Source organism: Naegleria fowleri (genome assembly GCF_008403515.1).
Source record: "Naegleria fowleri strain ATCC 30894 chromosome Unknown tig2, whole genome shotgun sequence".
In the NCBI taxonomy this organism is placed as follows: Eukaryota; Heterolobosea; class Eutetramitea; order Acrasida; family Naegleriidae; genus Naegleria; species Naegleria fowleri.
Window position 1 is genome coordinate 831,609 of NW_025407934.1, and position 22,788 is coordinate 854,396.

Sequence of the window (22,788 nt, forward strand, 5' to 3'; positions counted from 1 at the left end):
AAAATAATCACTGATGATGATTTTAGATGATAGTAGATATAATCCGTTCCGAAGTTCAGTATGGAAAATTACTTCAGAGTAAATGTTGATGATGATGATGTTGATGAATGGTGTTGAACGATTTAAAAGCTGTCTTCCTTCTAATTTTTTTTTGAAGTGAAAAAAAATAATGTCGATTCATGAAAGAAAAGACGATCTTCCAATAGTCCACAAAGAGTCCACACAAGAGAATAAGCAAAACACATGTGATTGAAACAATTCATTTTCCTCTTGAAATTCATATTCTTTCGATTTGAAATCAATGCCCCTCGTAAGAACTCCCAAATGTCACTTTTCATGGTTGCACTTCACTGAATTTCAAAAAAATGTCTGTCTCTCGTCTACTGCAGTTGGGGTCACCCTCTGTGAGAGATGAGATACGACAAGATGTTTATACATTCCGTCACCAACAACATCTACAACGACAAGCACTTTCAAAGCCAACCATTCCATTGTCCTGCGGGAATGATTACATTTCATTGAAATCCGGGGATGTCATTCGGATTAAGGTTCTAAAGGTGAGCAATTAATTGTTTTAATTTTTACAAATTGTATTTCTAGCAAAATGATCAATTTTTTGTTGAAATGGTGGTGCAAACGATGATGGACCGGAACGTGTTTTTTCTGATCTTTTTCAATGTTTGAACGGAATCTTGTCTCTACAGGGAGAAGATCTAGTGTCGTGTGACCTCAATGGTTTATCTGATCCGTACGTTTTATTGTCGATTGTTTGTCATCGTTGAAGTCGATTGGATGAAAATGTGGTACCAATTTTGTATTTTTTCAAATTGATCTGAATGCTATACAAATAGATTTGTTAGAATTTATGTCAAAGGATTTTCTGAAGTGCCTCAAACGACGGTGATTAAAAAGTCATTGAACGCTTCTTGGAATCAGGAATTTGCATTTTGTGTGACAGATCCTGAACTGAGTTCAATAGATATCGTTTTCAAAATGATGGATAAGGTATGTGACAGAGTCAATTCTTTGTTGCGAGCAAAAATCATTCTCACACATATGTGGCCATATGGATGACCACACGACGACATTAATTACTCCTAATTAGGATACATTCTCAGATGACGATTTTATGGGCCAAGCCTCTGTGTTTCTCACCAAGCAAGACTTTCCAGCCATGAATACATTTAAAAATTTTACGCTCAGCCTCATGGGTGTCGATCATGGGAGTCTTAGTGTGTCAGTTGGAGTTTACAGAGGTGTCAACTAATGAAATTTAAAACTTGTGGATATACAATTTTGAATGCATTCATGAAACGAATTAATAATGTGAAATTATAATATTTATTGATTGTACATAACTATAAACCTAGCGATGAATTTAAAAATATGGATTTACCTCAACATTATTTTCTTCGACAGAGCTATTTAAATTAAAATATGTGGACTTGGCTGAAGGATGATCATGTTCAGGACTAGTGGGTGGTGAGTTTACAACTTCTTCCTCGACCACATGTGTGGATTCATCGTTGTTTTCAATTTCAATTCTCAGGGGTTTCTTGAATTTTGGTTGTTTGGATGTAGGTGTGATGGTTTCGTCCACCAATTTCTTTGGCTGAGACGGTTGTTGCGACAAGGTTTGGCCAGAAGTAGCATTGCGTTGTCTTGCACCCGTGTTTGATGCTGTGACCGCTTGCTTCACTTGCTGGCCCTTAGGTGGAGCTGAGGAAGGTCGTTTCGATTTTGAGGAACTATTTTGAGAACTGGAAGGCAACATCTCTTGTTTTTTCTCAATCACACTCTTATAATTGCCTTCAACACCAGCAGATTTCCTCTTATTGTATTCGTCAATGGAGTGTGGATAAGCATGGCCCTTAATATCAGCTTTCACAGTAGTATCATGGAGTTTGGTTGATCGAGCAAAGCCATCCAATTCTGCATCGTGAACAAACTTTGTACTGGAATCGACTTTCTCCGTCGCCAAGTGGTATGCTTCCTTCACTTCGTCAGCCAACTTTTTGATGCTCTCCAGTTGTGACTGAAGCAGCTTTTCACAAACTTGCTTGCTCTTTGAGTTATCCAAATTCTCGGGAACTTGCTCGAGTTGCTTTAGAATTTTGTTGACACTCGACTCGGCCATTTCCACAAAAGATCCAATCTCATTAGGGGTTGAAAGTGAAGCAACGTGGTATGGATGTACATCTTCAATGGTCAACTTTTTCTCCATTGGAAGCGCTTTCACTTTTGAGAAATCTAAATGACTCAGAACTTCTCTCACATGATGAAGTGATCGTGATGACACGAGAGAGGAAGTGCTTGTTTTGGTGCTTGATTGAAGTGACGATGAAGACTGTCGTAATGGGCTTGTTGAAGAAGATCTTTTGTTCTTTTGTTTCTTTCTCTCTCTTTTTTTCAAGAATCGTTTGAGTTTGAGATCAATAGACATGTCGTCCTTTCTGTTTGACAGGATACATTCAATGCTATTGCTTAACTCCTTCATTTTATGACCTTCCTCTGAAGTCATCTCTTTCTTTTTGAATAAATTAATTGGTGGTTGACCGTGTGACTCATTCTGGCTCTTGTGATTTGAGGCAAGATTAAAGTTTAGTTTCTCTGAATATCTATCAGGAGGATTTTCATTAGGGTTTTCTTTTTGAATTTGTGCTCTAGAATCGAAAGGAACACGCAAGTTTTTCTCTGGATTATTGTTCTTTTGAGTTTTTGACCCCACTGTCGCTTTGGTAAAAATGGCTTCCTTTGAGGTGTTATTTCCCAGCAACATATTTTCCTTTTCACTTTGGTCGTTTCGTAGATATGGTCTTTCTTCTTTGGTCTCAGGAGGATTAGGTAGGGGCTCAATGGACACTTTTGAGTGTGTACTCAAGGTATTGCTTTTTTGAGAGGACGTTTCTGAGACGCTCTGATCCAGAGGTTTTACGGTATAACTTTGTGATGTCTGCTGAGTTGGGTTGGTAGTAATGTAGTCATACTTTGCGGGAAGTAGTGGCTTTTGCGGCTCCTCCATCACAATAGGAGGAGGCTGTGAAGAAGAGGAAACTTCAGAATGAACAATCTGACCATCCTTATAGAAATGGTGATGATGTTCGACCACTTTTTTCACGGTTTTCTTTGGTTTGGAAAGAGAAGATGGAACCTCTTTTTGTGGTTTAGGCTTATGGGTATTTTTGATTTTGCTTTTCTTTGAAGACGTTTCTCCATCTTTCAGCTTCTTTTTACATCTCACCTTTATCATGTTTGTGACAGAGTAAGGGCTTTTTCTGAAATCTTTCATTCTGTGATCCTCCTCGGCCTGCTTCTTTTTGTCGATAACGTAGTCTTCAAATTTTTTGTATCGTTCATTTTCCCTTAAAGGAACGCCGGTGGTGTCAATTCTTGGTTGAAGGCCTTGAATTTTTGAAACCACCAATGTTGAAGGCCTTTTGGCGTTGATGTAATTTCGGTATGTTACCTCATCAATCCTCTTATGTGAACCAAATATTGCACCAGTGCTTTTTTCAATAGGTATCACACCCTTACTTGTATTCGAGACTGCAGAAGGTTTCACTGTATGGGTCGACCCTTCTCCAAGATAATCCTTATAGAAATTTGGATCCTCGTTTCGTTTTCTGAACTTTTCACTGAGATTTTGTTCACTCTCTATTAGTTTGTCAACATCTATCTCATAATCATCGTCACTTTCGTCGAACAGCTCGCACTCTTCTATCACATTCATTCGCTTTTTAAAACAATTCAATACGCTAAACAATTGTTATAGTTCATATATCCAAATAAATATATTCATTTGCAAAACACGTACGAGTGAACTGTGTTAGAGTAGTCATTTTCGATAACATCTTCATTTTGCTCGATTTTTCTTCGGATTTGATCTTCTCCAATCTTCGTCAAGCGTGAAAGAACTGACACCAACGGCTTCGTTTCGGATGATGACAGTCTTTTATTAAGGTTCTTGTTGATGAATATTGGAGTTTGAAATCGTACACCACTTACGCTCTATCTTCATCTTCGGGTTGGGCTGGTTGCCAAAAACTTGTTCTGACCGCTTGAGGCACACTCATTTTTTTTGAAAATTTGTATCCGTTTTTGGCGGGTTGATTTTTTTCCATCGTTTATTATTTATTGATTGGTTGATTGATCGTCTTCAAATGGAGTGATTTGTGGTTGAGATGTTGAAGAAATTTCCTCATGACTTTGATTTCCAACATGGGGTATTGAAAAACCAGGCTCAACTGGTTTCCATGCTGTTTCAGGAAGAGGTGCATTCTCTTCTTCGTCTGAGCTCAAGGAAATATTGGATGAATGATCTAGATCATTGATGTTATGTGGAGATTGGAAAGCAAATGATTCTTCTTTTCTCTGTTTTGGCGAAACAGAGGCTAAATCATCCTCAGTAATGAATGGAGTTGAAAATGATTCGATGGGTGAGAGATTGGGATCCTCGGCAGTTGAAGAGGCAATCCAGTTTTGCTGTTGTCCACCATTTTGGTGTTCTTCAAGACTATTCTTGTCGAATAGAGGAGTTTCTGAGTGTGGAGCGAGCTCTTCGTTCATTCCAGGAGATGATGAGCTCTCTAAGGCAACATGACTTTTCTTAAAGTCTTCCAGCTCCTTAATATATCTTGATTGTTCTAAACATTTTTCAAAGTAACTGGTTGGGCGAACAAAGAAATTCAGAGTTAATACATCCTCCTCAGGATTAACAAATCCATTGCTTATAAGCTCAGACACTCTGAAGAAACGATTATATCCCCAGCATTCTCCACACTCAAATATTGAAGCAAAAGATCTCTCAATATTTTTAGCCGGATCTCGTGTGTTAATCATTTCAACTTTGTAGTGATACTTCTTTGGTTCGGAGAGTCCCTTGTACATCTCCAAAAACACTGATATAAAGACTCCTTTTGCTAAACCAGTTCCATTAGGATACACTTTCAATCTCCAAAGCAGTCCATTTATGTTGATCGGTTCAGAATATATAACTTCTGTAGATTTCACCTTCTCAAAGTAATTTTCAATTTTGAATTGACCACCTTCAAAAGCTGGAACTAGTTCATTGGGGAATGAGTGATCAACAGAGATTTTTGAGAACGTAATTGGTGGTTTTTTGTTAATTTCATCTACCACTCGCACAATATCTGGTGTTTTTTGTATTAAAACACATTGGGGGCTTGTCTCTATTTGTTTTCCAAGCTCCTTATTCAGCTGTTCTAACATTGAAATTTCATCGATAATGAGGTTTTTTTGTGAAACCAGAGATGATAGCTTAGTTTTGTAAAGAGTTTCCAAATTTCCTCGTATTTCTTCCACAGTTTCGTTAATAGATTTTAGAGTTTCATCTTTAGACTTGGTAATCATCTTAATGTTTTCATCAATATTGATAATTAATGTGTTAAGGTCCTTCAATCTGACATTAACAGAATTTGATTCAGATTTAACAACCTCAACACATTCTTTGTAAACTTCTGACACTTTCTTGAAGGAATGTGCTTTGTGTTTATCTTCAAACATGGCACAGTCAGAGCAAATAGCTGCTTTGCAAGTTTCGCAATAATAAATCAGTGGGAGATCATGATTTGAGCATTGTTCAATGATGTTTCTTGGAGTTGATGTGATAGTTTTTTCTTTTCTTGAATGTATCTGGGATTGGAGTTTTTCCAGCTCCGATGATATTTCTGAAACGAATTTGCAGTTCACCATTTGGTTCATATGAAGAGAAGCTCTGCAATTAGGACAATTAGATTTTCCCTGATCAACAAGCCATCTTTTGATACATGGAAGGCAAACAATTTTGGAACAGCAAGGACACAAATGTGGAGTCGTCGGTTTGTTATGACATAAGGAACACTTAACTATTTGTTCCAAGTGCCTATTAATCACGATAGGAGGTGAAGAGTCGACTGATGAAGTGGCTGAGGGTGAATATTGCCGGTTGTCAAGTTCTGATGAAATGGTTCTGGGTGTATGCAAATCAAACTTGCTTCCTGCAGGCTGTGTATGATGTAGATTAGCTTCGTCATTGGCATGCTTTGAATTGGTATTTTCATAGTTATATGTCGCCATCAGACCCGAAGCCGCTGTGTTATTCTTGTAATGTTGGATTGGAGAAATATTTCCAATCTTTCCCGTAAAGTTTCTCGCTTCTGATGATGAAGCTGCTCTTCCTGGAGCTTTTCCGTATGACGACATGGCTTTAAAATCTCTTCTGAGCAATTGAATTAAATGTCATGAGGCGCACGGCAACCTTCCCTTAAATCTTTACGAGACAATATTTTTTTGAATTTTTTGGCGCTCAATTCCATAGCTGTATTTTAAAACAAAAGTTCAGTTCGGTTCATTAAAAAATAACAACCGGGACATGATGATGATGAAACGTAAACATTGAACGAAACATTTTTTGAGTTGATCAAAAAAAATGTTTCAACAGCAAGACCGAGAACAATTTGGAAGGCAATTCACAGAACTTGTGGTTCGCCATCGTCAAAATATTCGACAATATGAGAAGATGATTGAAGAATTTAAAACATTATATGACACACTCATTTACATACCGCAAAAATTACAACATCACTCTATGCTTCCGATAGGGTCTCACGGATTAGCTTTCATGCCTGGGCAATTAATCCAAACCAATGAAGTCACTGTTGCTCTCGGAGAAAATTATTTTATTAAAACTTCAGCTCATCATGCAAGACAGATTTTAAAAAGACGTATAGAAAGAGTATTGAATGCTTTGGAAAATGAGAGAAAATTATTGCATGGTGTTTATGAAGGAATGGGACTTGGAAAACATTCTCATGTTTTAAAGCCTAAACAAGAAAAATTAGATTTGAGGGATGTGTCCGAAGCTGAGAAAATTGAACAAATGATTCGAGAAATGGAAAGCCAAATACCTGATGAATTGAAAGATCTAAGAGAATTAGAAGAATCAGAGGAAATGGTATTCGAATATAATTCACGAAAGAAAGATAGAGATGAATTGCACTATAGACGAAAAACAACTCCAAAAGATGAAGAGGATTTAGAGAAAATATTGAATGAATTAGAACGAGAAGAAATGATGGAAAACAAAATGAAAAACATCAATTTACATGACGATGAAGAAGAAAAGGAAGAATTACAGTCTAAGCAAACTCACTCATTTGGAGAGGAAGATAAAAAGTTACAACAAGATATTCTGAAATATTTCCACAGAACGAAAGGGGCAAGCACTGAAGCAACAACGAAGCAACAACTAAAACCATCACAGAGTACGCCCTCGTCAATGAAACCATCTTCAGGTGCCAGCTCTTTCAACATCATGGAGAGAGAGGTCGTGGGATTTGGATCTCCAAAATCAATGATTGCGTCCTCTAGTAGCTCCTCACAAGATCAAGCCCCTAAAAAGGTTTCTAAATTCAAGCAGCAACGCATGATGGAGAATAAATAACTCTTCAACGTATTTAATGCGAATTTACGATGCTTCAAAATTGCTCGATAGATCTCGATAGGAAAATTGTTAATCTGCCTTTTTCTTCTGTCTTGGAGATGGAGAAATGACAAGCTTGTACATTTGGTACACAAAAATAATCACCACCGCTCCAAGCATTAACAAAATCTCTGCAGAGCTTCTCTCGAGTAGCTTCTTCATATCCATGTTGTGGCCAGCTTGTTCAACCATTCTGGCGACTGTTTGCATTTGTGGCCCAAGCCGAGCTAAATACAATTCTGAACGATAATCATCTCCATTTTCTGTTCCAAAAAAGTCCCAACTATTTGTGTGATCGCAGTTGATGAATGTTGAAAACGTTTACAATTTAATGTCCCGAAAACTTACCATCCATATGGGTTGTATCTGTTTTGAATTGAAGATCTAGGGTACATGATAATAATGTTATTTTGTTCAGCAATTCTATTGTATCCAGAGTAAATGGCGAACTCTTCTCCTAATTGGTCACATCCATGGAAGGCAACATGCTATTCATTAATGTTAGAGAGACATAAAAAAACAAGACAACACATACAATGTGAATGCATTTCGTTTCATCCTTTTGGCAGGCAGAGGGGATGTACAAGTATCCGTAATCTCCCATTAAATGTCTTTGAGATGCAAATGGAGTTTGGTCAATTTTGAAAAGCTACATATTCATATGAGCATGCAAACTGTAACATGTTTTCATGTTGCACTTACGTTGTTGTTCAACAAGTCTTCATTCTTGTTAGCTGACTTGTTGTTCACAAATTTTTGGTCATCATTTTGGAAAAGCAGGAACTTCAGAGCATCAGCAACCAAATCAAATCCACAATTTTGAATATATGGCTTTTGAACTTCTGCTCCACACTTATTCTTTTCAGCGTCAATGTAGTCAATAGATACCATAGCATGGCCAGAAGGAATGTCAAGAACTGTTTTGATGTTTTCTTTTGGAACTTTCAAAAATTCGTACAATTCTCTTGATTTTACGGCAGCAGCTTGAGTTAAGCTTTTGTCTTGTTTTCCGCTTTGCAAATAGACTCTATGTGACGGAATTGATTCTGCATAGTCATCTATTAAATTATAATATGTCAATTTTTGCAGAATGTCTACAATTTCATTCACTGTGACTTGTTCAGTGTGTTTGAAACATGTTTCTAATCGAGTTAAATTGTTTTTGATGCAGTAATATGGCAATCCAGAAAAAGCAGCAACTCCAGCTACTTTCTTTGAGTGAGCAATTTGCATTTGAACTGCCATGGATGCTCCGGAGCCAAACCCAGAAAATGTCAGTGTTTTAATATTGGAGAATGTAGGAATCATATCCAAAGAATTTTTCACTAAAGTTGAGGTATCTTGTCCCTGCACCACCACACACAAGGTCGTCATCGTGAAAATGCCCGATATCAAGAGCACCAACATGAATGCCGAGTTGCATTCGGAAGAGAGCGAAACGAAAGTCTTTCGGCGGCTCATTTTTTTCCTGTTGGAAATTTTTGAATTTTCAAAAGTCTCACGCAAACCCAACAACAAGGCTTGTTGCGCTGATAGAGAGCTTTCAGAATTTGAATCAATATTTATTGATCATCGGATCCGAGACCACTGAAAATTCCCATCATCATCTTCTTTTCCTTTGTTTTGTGTTCCTTTTTTAAGACTTCCAATTTTTTGTATCCTTGTTTCACGAGAGGATCATTTGGAATTTCTTTTGAAACATCTTCGAGTGCTCTCTCGGAATTGTCAATATCGTTCAGTCCGAGATAGGCTAACGCTTTTCTCAATCGTCCTTTGATATTGTTAGGCTCTAATTTAAGTGCTCGTTTTGAATACTCCAATGCTTGTTCATATTTCTCTAATTTGAGATAACATTGTGCAATATTTAAATTTGCTGTGACTTGTAGTTGTTCTGTTTCTGAGAGAGTTTGTTGCGATGACGATCCTGCGTTTTGATTATTATTGGACATGACTGACATTAAATTTGAATCCAATCCTGTTACGTAGAGAAAGATGGTCTTGTAGAGTTTGATGGCCTTTAAATAATTGCCTTGCTTGAACTGATCATTACCATCCTCTTTAAGCTTTTTTGCATAGTTAATTTTTCCTTCAGTGGTTTCGGGAATTTCAAAGCTATTAGTACTGCTGCTACTCATCGTCGTAATTCTTCTTTTGTTGTTGAGATCAATCTTGCCTTCTGTTTCAATTCCGAAATAAATATTTGATATCTTCTGGCAGGTGAAGGTTTAATTTTTTTGGTTCGCGGAATACTTTTGCTTGAAGTTTTTGGACTGGGCAAGATGGAAATAGAAGAGGGTGATATCACGAATTCGGCTTTACAAGCACATGAATAGGAAAACACCTGGTGCGATTGAAACAGTGCAAAACAGACTCGTGATGAGAACATAAAACAAAAGAAACAAATAGCTTCCCTCGCTCTCATCATTCATATGATGGAAACTCAATGTCTCATCATCACTGGCAACCAAATGACTTCGAGCGATGAGCATCGCTACCAACATGACTCATTTCAAGAGACCCCTCCATGCTTTTCCTTCTATTATGGACAACAATCAAAGAGAAACTATTTTCACTCTCTTCGGAAATCCATACGAAGGATTACTAGTTTTTCAATTTTGGTCTTTTCGTTTCGTCCATCTTGCTGTTAGTAGCTCTTTTAATCTTGTCAATCGTAATTCCTATTGAAACCATCAGAGCAGCCACTAGCACGTCAATGATGAGAAACAACAACAACAACAAATGAGAAATGTTTTCTGTACTTGGAAACTGTAAGAGAAGCAGCTCCGTAATGACCCCAGGCTTCCCCTTAAGGAAACAATTTGATACCTTAAAAAAACGCCGTTGTTTGCACGAGTGCTGTGAGGGAATTTTCGGTTGGAGCATCATCAATCTGTGTGCTGAGGTTCTTATGATCATCATATAAACGTATTAAGCACGACGTAGTTTTTGTATTAAATTGAGAGAGCAGCTCTCTTAGCCTTCTTTTAATTTATTATAAATTATTCAGTTCCCTCTTCACTTCCTTCCGTTATATAGTAATCATCATCGTGCTCAGAAGCACACCACCGCCAGCAACATCATGGGCAGCGCGTTTATCAAATTCTCTTGCTCCAAAGTCTCTGATTCTAATGTCCACGATCATTCCAAGTACAAAACCAAGCGACAGAAAAAAGAGTTGAAAACCTTTAAGTCATCATCTACACCTTCAAATTTATCCTTCAAGAACGCATACGAAGAAAGCAATTTAAATTCTTCGACACCGGTCTTAATGAACTTATGCCCTTCTGCCCCTACTCTGAACGACACTTCTAACGCAGAGGACGTAAGCAATGAATCTACGAATGCATCTCCTCGAAGAGGAAACAAAGTAGTTCCACTCTCGGCCGCTTATTCAGAACAACAACAACAGCCAGAGTCTTCACCATTAATTCCAACCTCGTTTTCGTTCAGGTCTCCGTCTTTCACATCAAACTTCAAGTTCAAAAAGAAGGCCGCAAGCTTTTTTGAAATGAAAAAAAGTGAGGATTTAGTATCACCTACTGTAAATAATGATCCCGTGAACACTAGTAGTATTTCAAAATATGACGATTCTTCGTACTTTGACAATTATCACACATTGCCTCCTATTCCTATTGACGAGGCAGTTTTGCAAAAAGTAATGACTCGAAATCGTTCAGCAGGAAATGTTTTACGAGAAAGCTTGGAGGTATTTAGGTTTGGGGCTGCACAGCAAAATTACAACGAAAATGAAGATATACCGATGGATGATGATGAAATTAAGTCAGTGGAAACAGTGTCCACGACCTCAAGTAGTACTGTGGAGGTGGAGATTTTTAACCATTCAGGCCCAAAAGCAGGGCTTATGAAAACCAAATCATCATACAGGCTCGAGAGAACAGGATCAGGAGTTAAGAAGCCACAACTGTCTTCATTTCACAGATTCAATACAATTTCCGACATCCATAGAGCCCTTGTTGAAGAACATCAAAAGAAAGCCCTTTCCAAACACTCTTCAATTGCTTCCATTAGGTCAAAATACAGCCCAATGAAGCGAGATTCTCTAGACTCTCAAGTTACAACATCTTCTGGAACAGGAACCAGTGGGTCTGGGTCGGTAAGAAGTCCAACTCCTCGTGTAGGAAGAAACATGAAAATTGAAGCAAAAGTTACAGGTACAGAAGCTCTGTTATGCCCAATACCTGAAGAACGACATTTAGTGGCGAGTATGAGCCTTAATAACTTGTTTTCCAACAAAATGCCATCATCAACTCGAATTTTAGATCCTGTTTCTTCGAACGGGGGTAAAGAGAGAAGGTTAACTCGAAATTTTTCCTCTAATCAAATCATAACATCGAGTTTGTTAACGCAAGAAAAACAACTTTTATCACAAAGTAGTCAGGATTTGTTACGAGATTTAAAAAAGCCATCAATACCCAAGACGTTGCAAAAAACGTCAAGTTTTAGAAGTACCACATCCAATACAAGCACTGTATCCAAAGAAGAAATTTTAAACAGAGTTTTCAATACTGCTCCTTCTAGACCTACCCTTCCTCCAATTAAACGTAAAAAGAAAGAATCAAGATTAATTATTGATCCAAAAACAGGCTCAATCAAATATACGGATGAAGAAGATGTCACAAGTGAAAAAAGTTCATCATCAACTACCAGAAGTGATTTTTCAAGTCTAGATGAAACTAAAACAAATTTAGGGAACTCAGACATTATGATCAATATACAAGAGCCTAAAGAAGCGCCTGAAGTTGTGCCTAAATCAGCACCTAAAGTTACTCTAAGACAGCTGAAACTGCAAAAAATTCAAAAATTGAAGGAACAAAAGGAAACAGAAGAAATGTTAATTGCTTATATCATGGATGACAAATATTCAGAGGCAGAAATCAACAATTATCTCCTTTCAATTGGTTCCCACGAATTCATGGACATTTTCTAAAAAGAGAGTTTTCAAAGTTAGATGGATTTTTCTTTGTTAAAAGTATATTTCTGAGATAGATAGAGCTCTCTCCGCTTCTTTTCAGTTTCCCAAACTTTGGAAGCAGATGGATATACCACAAGAAGAGAAAATGCAGTCATGTAGATTGAGTATTTGAACCATCTCGTAAAACGTTGCTTCATAGAGCGAACAATTTGTGGATGGTACATTTCACGGGTAGCAATTCCAAGATATGGATCCGAGTATTTATAATTGTGATGTAGTGTTTGTTGCTGTGAAATATTGTGTGAAAGAACTCTCCATTCCGCAACGAATTGAATAATATTAAATTTTATCTTGTTCCAAGGTGATAGTAATCGATAATCTCCGATAATGTGTGAGAGTGATGATTTTGGATCGTAATTTTTAATAATATTTGCTTGTGTTTTGGCCTTTGGTAGTGATTGTTTGGTCGAATTGTTTGTTGGCTGTGATGATGATCTCTCTTGATTCATTTTTTTTAATGAAATCGATGACTTTCTGATGTTTCTTCCTACCATCCCAACAACAACAGAGCTGCCCGCATATGGCCGAGTGGTTTTTCTGGAACTGGCAGCCAACTGGTCCAGCGTTCGAATCCCAGGGGTTGCTGCTGTTATCGTGAGCAGTTTAAACACCTTTACTTCCGGGGTGCCTGCTAGGGAGTCACTACGTATCTTACGTTCGGCTTGTAAATAATGTACATAAAACCATCGAACAACGTTTATCATCGAATAAACCCATCCCTGAATTTTTTTTTAATGAAATCGCTTTCAAAAAAAATGCCTTAACTGGTCCTGTGGTGGCTGACGAAAGTTAGTTTCTACGCCCCTATCTCAAGGTGCCTGCGAGAGATACCCAAGTCTCCTTCCTGCGGGGTAAAGGTAGATTCTCGGTATCGACGATGTACGGGCTATGGTGGGGGTGGCGAGTAATGAGCAATCGCCGGGGAGCCTGAATGAACTAGCAGCGTCATGATACACATATAAGATTCGGAGATGTTTCTAGATTCAACGAAGGTCTATGGGACCTGTGATTTGAATCTATATAGCTTAGGGATTTGCGTGCCTACTCTATGAGATCAGTGTTGAGATGAACCTGTTATGGGAATTCTGGGGGTGGTCCGTGCTATTCACTGAAATACGGCAGGGCAATAACTCCACTACATCATAGATCTCATTAACGAACCTACGACACCGGTTGGAGGGTATCTATCATAAGCCTACAAAGGGCAGGTGGGAGTCTTACGACGCTAATGTGAAACCACTACCAATGTAATGCTGTGACAAGAGAGGATCACAACCATGATCCGGTTTCAGAAGGTGAATAATAAATTTTTGGGTTCAATTTTTTTTAATGAAATTCAATGATAAAAAGCAAGAACAAGGAGCAAAATTGGTCTTGTTGTTTATGTTTCAAAATTTGAAACTCTTAGTGTTTGTTGGCTTCAGAAAATTGTCGTTAGTGGTACAGTGAGTGATTTGAGTCGTTAGATTTGGTGTAGTGTTGCATGTACATGCATGTTATGTTACAATTTGGTGAATTTACAAGTGTCATTCATTTCAAGAACGAGAGTTGATAATTGGTTTGAATTTGAAAGGATCCCGTTGGTGACATGGCGTTGCTTGGGAGAGCAGGAGCTTGACAGTTTTGGTTGCTTAACGTATGCACTCGCTTCGTTCTCTTTCCTCTTGTCACCATCTCACCTGAAATAATCAATGAACTCTTCTTGGAGAGAATCTGTTCTAAAAAGTTGCATGTTTCGTTTTCATCAATATTGTTCAGTGAAAGATCAGTGTTGGAAAGATCCATATTCGAGTGTTGTCCATTATTGTTTTGTTGGTCAGTGGTTGTTGTTGATGGAAGAGATGTTTCTGTGATTGTTGAAAAGTTTTCAATGTTAACAATTCTCTGAATCATGTATTGCGCTGCTTGCAAGCAATCGAAAGAGTTTTGTCTCCTTCGCTTGAGAATACCATTTGAAGAGGATTGTTTCTTTTTGATATTCGTTGCTGTTGTTGTTGTTTGGGTTGTCGTTTGGGTTGTTGTGGCAGGAAGTGTGCAAGGTGTGGTTGATACCTTTGTTTCAGTAGCTGCTTGGAAAGTGGAAATCAACTCGGCAGACGTCGTTTCCGACAGGTCACTTGAATGAATATTCACTGAATGACATTGACAGCTACTATTCAAAGGCATTGTTTGGGATGAATGGACGTGGTTCATGAAAAATGTTATAAATGTTATATTGGATGATCTGAGAAAGAGAGAGAAGGTGGACAGTTGTGAAAGGATTCTCCTGACAGCGTGATGTGGTGGTCCTCTCTGTGTGTGTTCAGATAATAATTATTTGAAAATTTGTCGCTGCAGAGAATGAGTTTTGATCTTTTTTTAATTTTTCAAATAATCAGTTCAAAAGCCAATCGCTTAAATGGAACTTGTACATTGTAAAATGTTAACTTTCATGCTTGCCCTTGTCTCCCCACAGACATCAAGTGTCTTTGACACAATTGGCAGAAACACAACTGATGGGGTGTTTGTAAAACTTCTCAAACGATACAAACAAGAAAATAGTACAAACTGAATTAAAGCGATGCGCCCATTTTGACAAGGGAATAGATGTGAATGAGGAAATAGTACTTTTTCACTTGGAATCATGAAGATTTCCAATCCTTAAAAGGAATGTATGTTTTTTTACATGGTTTGTAAATAAGTACTTGTCGAGAATCAGTCATTTTGTGTTATTTTGGAGTGATTGAAAGTGATATGTGAAGGATGAAAAGGATCACAAGTTTGTGTGAAAGAGATCGAATGAACCAGACGATGGTTCGTGTCGACAAATTTTGTAAAGATTGTATCAATAAGAATTTTACCTAAAAGGAACCATCTTACCAACGGTCCATTTCACAGTTCCTTGTGTTGATTCTCATATTGACTTGTTGTTTATTGACAGAGATACATGTCCACAGAAAAAGGTTTTGCATTCTTTGGACTCTCCCAATAAAATCAAAGACTCCAAAAATGCAAAGGATTCATTTTGCTAATTTCAAATTTGATAAGTGAAAATGTCCTTCTCAATCAATTCATCATCAATTGGATGATGCCAAGGACAAACTTTGACCATGGAGAAACAGGTTCATCATTTCGTGCTCAATGATGGAAGAGTCGAGTGGTCGGAGAGGTAAATGTTGATTTAACATGAAAATGTTCATTGAAAAGGAATTTGTAGTGTTGTGTTGCAAGTTGAAATTCACACTTGTCAAAGATTCATGATGAATGAATTGAGGTTCTCTTTCCTCCTTGTTCAAAGACACCACAAAACATTGAATACAATTTTCATCTTGTTCTGAAAACAGGTTCAGATAAATGTCAAGGACGTAATTTGAAGTCTCGTTCTTGGCAACCAAATGATCCATGACCAACCAAATGAGAACAATAGGAAGCCTTAATGTTACATCGATTCGAATTTCTCGACATTCAAAATTGCAAACCACTAAAAGATATTGTTCAGTCATGTTGTTGTTGTTCTCCATGCCAATCAGTTGACGAACTGACATTTGGGTGTTTGCAAATGACAAATTCATTCGAATTGGAAGGTAGGAGAGATTAGAGGAGAAACACTTATCATGTTGCACCGCAAGCACTTCCGACTCTTTTGTTGAGCATGACTTGTCAATTCCATCATCATCCACAACAAAAGGACTGAATAATTCTCTCGTCTCCGTCATGAAGGTGTTGTCGTATTGTCGAACTGAAGATGAAGAGTGATGATGCATCATAATGGCGAAAGGTGTATAGTAAGTTTAGTGAATGATGACTCTGGGAGAAGTGTCTCTGTTTTTGCTTTTTTGTTTCCTTAAATTTATTAATTTTTTAAGTTAAAGATGCAAAACTTCTCACTTTCAACCGAAATGGAACTCTTTTTTAAGCGAGGACTTAATACCTCTTTGAAATGAAATTGGAAAGTGAGGTTGCATTCATTCGCATTCATGATACATCGTACGTTGGATAAATCAACGCACACAATGGATTACAATGTCTTTACTTTCATACACATCCGTTGTCTTCTTTATTCTGTCGAGCTTTTGGTGATTTGAGAGAATCAAGTGAACGCTTTACAATCACAAAGCAATGGAAGGAGATTATTAAGTCACTCATCATCATTTCAACCAATGATGGCATGAATTTAAATATATTCACTTGCATTTGAGGTAGTAGCAAATGCCATTTTGAGCATGTTGGGATTCATCAAGCACAGTGATTTTGGTGCACACATCCAACGATTGTCAGATGCCTTTGGCAATGAGTTCCCACCCGTTATGATCTCCTGAATTTTGAAAATCAATGAACGCTCCATAATTTACAGTAATAATAATTATTTTACTTGTAGAAATCGTCTTCGTCTTCGTCCTCATCTTCATCTTCGTCAGCTTCTTCATCGCTATCGAATGCACTCTTCTTTCGTTGGATTTTAACCTTGGTTGAAGAGCCTGACATTTGTTCCAACATTTTCACTAATGTTTCTTCATTAATCTTGCCTGGCAATTTTCCAGTTTGAGCTAATTTGATAACATAGTCTTCAAATGATCTTGCCCTTTCTGGCTTAACAAGTGAAATTCTGTTTACTGTTAAAGACAGAATTTTCAAGCGCAATATCATTTCACCCAAATGATTTCATCCAAACATGACACAATATAATCGGTAACAAATAAACCGAATCGGAATCACCACACGATAAATAGGTATGATGATCATGATGATCATAATTTCCAAAATGAATAATTCCGAATTCATTAAACGGTTAATTGGGATTGCAACCAATCCGATGATGATCATCATTAATCCCCCAAAGTCCAATCTCATTCTACTCCTTCTTTCAAAACTTACATCTTTCTCTAGCATCGCCATCCAATATTTGAGAAAGAAGAGCTCTTCTCTTCTCCTCTGCCTCTTCCAATGCTTTCTTTTGTTGTTCTTGTTTTGCTCTTTCCTCTTCGGAAACCTCGGCCTGTGGTTGAAGTTGTTGCATTTTTTACTCTTTTGTATGAAAACAATTTATAGATTTGTTCACAATGTAGCATTTGGAAAGAGGAATGGACTTTCAATTGGACCTATTCAATACCAGTATTCAAGTTTTATTCAAGTTATTGTAATAAGAAAACTTCCACTTCATTGAGAATCCATGCATTCAATGAACCTGCTAAACTCTTTTGTGCTTCATCACTTCGAAATCCACCTCGAAAGGTTGAATACGCACCACCCACATTCGTATGTCCTCTCTTCAAGGAACTATCCAGATATAAATCATAGGGATCAAAGACAAGATTGGTACCACCTCCAAAACTGGGTCCACTACTTGCATGACAATAGACGGCTCTTTGTGGATTTTTCACTTTCAATTTTCGAGGTCCATCGTTGTAAGGATTGACCAAACTAAAGAGAAAAGTGTCATTGGCTTTGAGCCATTGATTGTTACTATTCCATTCTACAGAGTTATATCCTCCAAAGATATAACCTTCTGTGGTACGACACACCAAAACGGAAGGTCCCTATTGTGTGTGAAATGTACCAATAAAGTGAAGATCATGGTGATGTGAAATGTGTGGTATGTTCAAAAAAGCAGAAAGATTATTCTGAGTGTTGAAAAATTCATCAATTACTTACTCGCGTGTCACATTTTTGATGGAAAACACTGCTGTCAAAACCATCTTTAGAAGCTTTAAATGCCAATGTCCACATTTTGCCCTTAGTAATGCTACTTTCACCACACATTTTGATGACCTCTTGTCTGTTCTTTCCTTTCAAAATCGTTGATGCACTAAAATGACTTTGTTCATTTTCAGAGGCTCCTTTTCTCTTTTGAGCTCGTTTACAGGTACTTGGAAGCGTTCGATCTGGAGCACATACATGTCTATAGGCTTCCAACAATAAACTATCATCCACAATTCCAAATATTTCAACTACATCGGTTAATTGGTGTGCTGTCATGAGAGGAAATCGAATACATGGAATCAAATCTCGAACCACTTGCCTAATAAGATCCTTATCCTCATCCGAGAGTCTATTGGCGAGCTGTATAAGGTCTGTATGATGTCTATTTTGTGGTACTGGATCTAATGAAAATTTAGTGTGTAAACTAATGTCGTCACGTAATGGATTTTTCACAACTGCAAAAGGAGTGTCTGATTCAGATTCATCTGTGTCATTGTTGATGTAATCATTCATGAGAAGACGCTTTCTGTTCATGGCCAATTGTTTCTTTCTAAAGATGAGTTCCTCTTCTTCTGGAGGTTCACACAACAGATCTTTCAAGTCTTTCATATCGACGATGTGAGTGACTGTTTGTTCTTTGGTTTCTTCATCAATAAGAACGTCCTCAACCTCTTCATCATCTGAAATATCTTCTTCAGTATCAAGTAGCCCTGTATCATCTGAAATTTCAATTTGTGACATTCCCCATCGAAGTAATGCTCGAAATAATTCAATTTCGTCGACAGCTAAATATTCACTTTCTAAGAAAACTTTCATTGTTAAATGAGAAACAAAAGGTAAGGATTCACTTGCAATGACTTCTCTAGCGTTGTGTTTGATGAAATCAAAACAACTCTCGATCAAGTCCTCCGATCCATATTTGAGAGCTAAATCTAAAAGTACAATAGCAGACTCAGAGTCAATATATTGTTTCACATAATCCACACAAAAATTCTTGAGCTCGAGTAGAATTAATTCATCAGCAGCAGCCAATACGTGCATACACATGGAAATTACGTTATCAATATCGTCAGGACTTTGCATTTGTGCCACATGTACTGTTTTGTCCTTAATTTTTCTATGTTTTAATTTTGTGGTAAATGTCACTCGTCCAGTATAAATATATTGCAACACTTTTTCAAAAACAGCTGGTGCAATGTTGGGTTTTTCCACAATGGATATTCTCGTTCCGAAAGAGTTTGTTAACACTTCTGCACTCTTATCAGAAAATGGTAAATTTGTTGTCCCAGAAATTGGTGTTGAAGAAGATTCCAAAAACATTCCACGATGCACTAAAAACATATTTCTGAAATACTCTGATCGTTGACATAAAATCACTTTGTGACAATGAAAAGTTCTTTGATTTTTTCCACTACCCACTCGAAGTTGACAATCACTAAGCTCTTCATTATCAATTAAAAATCCAAAATCTGTTGCCAATCTTGAAACGTTTGCATAAGTCACAGTTCGTTGTGTTTCAGATTTGTCCACAATTTTTGTATAATGACCATAAATGGATTGTTCTTCTCTCGTGGTTGTAATCACTGTGCTTTCTGTTGTCAATCCCAGTGACGAGGATGGTTTTAAAATACTTCCTGAACTGGGAAGACCTGTCACAGTGTTGGTAGTGGTCAAGAGATTATTATTTGAAGGATTGATAGTGTTGTTGTTGTTGTTACTGACAGTGCTTCCATTATTATTAATAGTTGTGGTGGTACTGGTTGTAGTATTCAGAACAGAAGAGTTATTGAATGGATGATTCGAACAAGATGGAGGAGAGGTAAAATTAATAATGGGTATTGAATTGGTAGTACTACTACTCGGAGGAGATTGTGCCACCATCGTCATCATCACGGAAGAAGTATTATTAGAATTTTGAACAAGTGATGATGATGATCCATGATTCAACGTTGAGGAACAAGATGAACAGCTTGCAATATTGATGGCCGTTGAGGAAGAGGATCCTCCTGTGGATGATGATGAGGAGGAGGAGGAGGAACCAGTGTTGTTGATGCCATTCGAAGTGGTTGTGTTTGTTGTTGTTGTTCCATTCATGTTGTTGTTGTTGTTGTTGTTGTTGGTTGTATGAGAAGGATGCTGATTGGATAATACTGTTGTTACGGAAGAGGGTGTTGTTGTGGATGAGGAAGGAATCATCGTTCTAGAGAAAACGTGTGTGATGAAAACAAGGTGGTGATGGTTGTTTTCCAAAACACGTTGGAGGAACTTTTTTTTTGTGTTGCTGACAGGTGAAAGGCAAAGTCCTTTCAATTCCTAAAGAAATTGGAACAGCAATCATGGTCACAAGCATCAAAATCAGAAATTTCAAAAATTCACTGTTGAAAAAACTATATATATAAGATGACAGTCTTTAAAAGATGAACGAGTGACGATAACACAAAGTCATTCATGATGACGTGTTGTTTCCGAGCGCGCATGACATCAATAAGGTTGACACATAATGTCGCTCCAAAAACAAAGACCTATTAAATACTCATGTCACAAACACGAGCCCATTACGGTCGATTTCGATCCAGTCCAAAACCTTTGAAATAATCCTCCATGTCCATTAATTGATTTTTCAAACATAACTTTGAAAACAAAACATCACAAATAACAACACCATGGACACCGAAAACCACAACACTTCCAGCAGTAGTGATTGTGTCCACAACAAGGAGATTAGTTCACAACTTGTTGGAATCAACACCAATGATCTTGTTAGTCAACCACAACCAACCACGACAACAGCCACAGACACTTCCAATTGTTTCCTGACAGTCCATCCTTCTTCTGTCCACCAGCATCATTCAAGCTCTTCATGTTCGAGCCCATCCTCTACCATGCAACTCATAGAACGACCTCTCAGCATTAAAAGTGACGACCATGATGACATCTCTTCATGTTGGTCCACTCCACAACAGTGTTCGAACACTGATAATGTTCAAACGGAAAACTCATCTTCAGAGAAACATGCTCAATTTGATAAATCTCCAACCAATCAGGTGATTGAAATTAATATTCCTTCTGTTTCCGCAGGCCTTGCATTGCATACCTCTCCACAAAATCTACTTGCTCGTAAGGGAACAGGAGGAATCGATAAGAGCAGTCAACTGTCATCGGTGGGAGGAAAATCACCTTCAAGAACCACACATTCTCATGGATCCAAGGCCGATGGAGAGGGTTTCAAACTTTACACGTGCTGTGGAGTGATTGAATTTTCATGGATCAAGACTTTGAATCTATTTTCCTTATTTGTCAATTTAGTGGCCTTTCTTACATTGGGTGCTTTGATCATTGCCAGTTACAGTGGTTCTGCTGCCTTCAATGAATTGTTGAACGGCATGGATGCAGACACAACCTTTTATCGTAACATGTTGATTGCCAGTGCTCGTTCATGTGCCTTTTCGAATCAAAGTTATGCCATTGCTTATAATTATTCCATCATTTACAACAATTATCGTGACAAGTTTATTACCAGTATTACAGAAGTGTTGAATGTCGTTCCACCTCAATTGCAATATCACATTCCAAGAAATTTGACCATTTACGATTTGAGAACATTCAAGGCCTCTGTTCTTGAAAGTCAAGTCATTAGTCTCTCTTTGAACGGAAGTTTCCTTAATGCCATGTCCATTATTGAAAGTGATCTTTACAAGTACTATCTCGATGGTTATGAAATTGAATATCAACCTCTTTTGGATTATTACAATCATAAGGAAGTGGAACGAAAGAATTTTTCAATTGTTATGACCACACTTTCTCTCATTGTGATTTGTGTGTCGATTGCTGTGGTGATTCCAGTAGTGATTGCATCCATTGCTTTCTCATTGAAACGTGATTCATCCAACACTAAAAAGATTAAGCAAATGAGAGCCAATCTGTTACAAGATACCATGAAGGATGAAAAGATGAGAGAATTATTCAGAGCTCATTGTGCGTCAGAGTTTTCATTGGAGAATTTCATGCTCTTGGATAAAATCACTGATTACAAGAATAACAGTGAAAAGAGTTTCCAAATTCAGGAATATTTGTATGACAATGATTCCAAGAATGATGAAACTTCTTCCACAGTGGCTTCTTCTTCACAACAAGAACCACCAAAAAAGAAAAAGACAAAAAAAGGTTTCACAGAGAAGGATTTGCTTCAAATCGAAAAGAAAAAGTTTGAAATTGCATTTGAAATTTATAGCGAATTCTTGGATGTGAATGGAGAACATTCGGTAAACATTAACAAACAAATGGCAGAGTCTGTGAAGGAACAGTTGGACTTTTATGCAACAGGTCAATCTGAACATTTGCCAGATCAATTATTTGATTCCATTTTCTCAGAGATTTGCATTCTCATGTTGGATTCCCATCAAAGATTTATTGCACAACAAGAAGCAAATCGAATTGCAAAGAAAGAAGCAATGAAGACTAAAAAATCAAGAAAATAAAGATGTAAATGAAGAATCTCCCGCAAAATTAGCTAATTTCATCTTTGGAAAGTATAGTTCTGCTTTTTTCCTACAGGTTCAAGAAAATTCATGTCAATTCAAAGATTTCACATCGTTCCATAATCTTTCTAGAAGCCTAGATAAGCTTAAAATTGCAA

General features: G+C 37.5%; 12 protein-coding genes across 12 annotated transcripts; 4 read left to right on the forward strand and 8 right to left on the reverse strand.

Annotated features, from left to right (window-relative positions):
- Positions 1–365: 365 nt before the first annotated feature.
- On the forward strand, positions 366–1,267 carry FDP41_000665 (uncharacterized protein; the record flags this gene model as incomplete). The annotated part of the gene is made up of 4 exons (XM_044710307.1): positions 366–557; positions 705–748; positions 852–1,005; positions 1,106–1,267. 4 exons carry the CDS (start codon positions 366–368, stop codon positions 1,265–1,267), a joined length of 552 nt encoding a protein of 183 aa, XP_044569479.1.
- Positions 1,268–1,378: 111 nt separating this feature from the next.
- Positions 1,379–4,073, reverse strand: FDP41_000666 (uncharacterized protein; the record flags this gene model as incomplete). Its single annotated transcript, XM_044710318.1, has 2 exons — positions 1,379–3,755; positions 4,006–4,073. The coding sequence occupies 2 exons, from the start codon at positions 4,071–4,073 to the stop codon at positions 1,379–1,381; spliced, it is 2,445 nt and encodes an 814-aa protein (XP_044569480.1).
- Positions 4,074–4,131: 58 nt separating this feature from the next.
- On the reverse strand, positions 4,132–6,201 carry FDP41_000667 (uncharacterized protein; the record flags this gene model as incomplete). The annotated part of the gene is made up of 1 exon (XM_044710329.1): positions 4,132–6,201. One exon carries the CDS (start codon positions 6,199–6,201, stop codon positions 4,132–4,134), a length of 2,070 nt encoding a protein of 689 aa, XP_044569481.1.
- A 226-nt stretch (positions 6,202–6,427) lies between these two features.
- On the forward strand, positions 6,428–7,441 carry FDP41_000668 (uncharacterized protein; the record flags this gene model as incomplete). Its single annotated transcript, XM_044710340.1, has 1 exon — positions 6,428–7,441. One exon carries the CDS (start codon positions 6,428–6,430, stop codon positions 7,439–7,441), a length of 1,014 nt encoding a protein of 337 aa, XP_044569482.1.
- Positions 7,442–7,510: 69 nt separating this feature from the next.
- Positions 7,511–8,941, reverse strand: FDP41_000669 (uncharacterized protein; the record flags this gene model as incomplete). The annotated part of the gene is made up of 4 exons (XM_044710351.1): positions 7,511–7,763; positions 7,829–7,968; positions 8,016–8,129; positions 8,183–8,941. The coding sequence occupies 4 exons, from the start codon at positions 8,939–8,941 to the stop codon at positions 7,511–7,513; spliced, it is 1,266 nt and encodes a 421-aa protein (XP_044569483.1).
- Positions 8,942–9,042: 101 nt separating this feature from the next.
- FDP41_000670 (uncharacterized protein) lies at positions 9,043–9,615 on the reverse strand (the record flags this gene model as incomplete). The annotated part of the gene is made up of 1 exon (XM_044710363.1): positions 9,043–9,615. One exon carries the CDS (start codon positions 9,613–9,615, stop codon positions 9,043–9,045), a length of 573 nt encoding a protein of 190 aa, XP_044569484.1.
- A 944-nt stretch (positions 9,616–10,559) lies between these two features.
- FDP41_000671 (uncharacterized protein) lies at positions 10,560–12,428 on the forward strand (the record flags this gene model as incomplete). Its single annotated transcript, XM_044710374.1, has 1 exon — positions 10,560–12,428. The coding sequence occupies one exon, from the start codon at positions 10,560–10,562 to the stop codon at positions 12,426–12,428; it is 1,869 nt and encodes a 622-aa protein (XP_044569485.1).
- Positions 12,429–12,445: 17 nt separating this feature from the next.
- On the reverse strand, positions 12,446–12,922 carry FDP41_000672 (uncharacterized protein; the record flags this gene model as incomplete). The annotated part of the gene is made up of 1 exon (XM_044710385.1): positions 12,446–12,922. The coding sequence occupies one exon, from the start codon at positions 12,920–12,922 to the stop codon at positions 12,446–12,448; it is 477 nt and encodes a 158-aa protein (XP_044569486.1).
- A 1,081-nt stretch (positions 12,923–14,003) lies between these two features.
- Positions 14,004–14,666, reverse strand: FDP41_000673 (uncharacterized protein; the record flags this gene model as incomplete). The annotated part of the gene is made up of 1 exon (XM_044710396.1): positions 14,004–14,666. One exon carries the CDS (start codon positions 14,664–14,666, stop codon positions 14,004–14,006), a length of 663 nt encoding a protein of 220 aa, XP_044569487.1.
- A 2,154-nt stretch (positions 14,667–16,820) lies between these two features.
- On the reverse strand, positions 16,821–17,469 carry FDP41_000674 (uncharacterized protein; the record flags this gene model as incomplete). The annotated part of the gene is made up of 2 exons (XM_044710407.1): positions 16,821–17,065; positions 17,328–17,469. The coding sequence occupies 2 exons, from the start codon at positions 17,467–17,469 to the stop codon at positions 16,821–16,823; spliced, it is 387 nt and encodes a 128-aa protein (XP_044569488.1).
- Positions 17,470–17,584: 115 nt separating this feature from the next.
- FDP41_000675 (uncharacterized protein) lies at positions 17,585–20,348 on the reverse strand (the record flags this gene model as incomplete). The annotated part of the gene is made up of 2 exons (XM_044710418.1): positions 17,585–17,989; positions 18,105–20,348. The coding sequence occupies 2 exons, from the start codon at positions 20,346–20,348 to the stop codon at positions 17,585–17,587; spliced, it is 2,649 nt and encodes an 882-aa protein (XP_044569489.1).
- Positions 20,349–20,815: 467 nt separating this feature from the next.
- Positions 20,816–22,630, forward strand: FDP41_000676 (uncharacterized protein; the record flags this gene model as incomplete). The annotated part of the gene is made up of 1 exon (XM_044710429.1): positions 20,816–22,630. The coding sequence occupies one exon, from the start codon at positions 20,816–20,818 to the stop codon at positions 22,628–22,630; it is 1,815 nt and encodes a 604-aa protein (XP_044569490.1).
- Between the last annotated feature and the right edge of the window lie 158 nt (positions 22,631–22,788).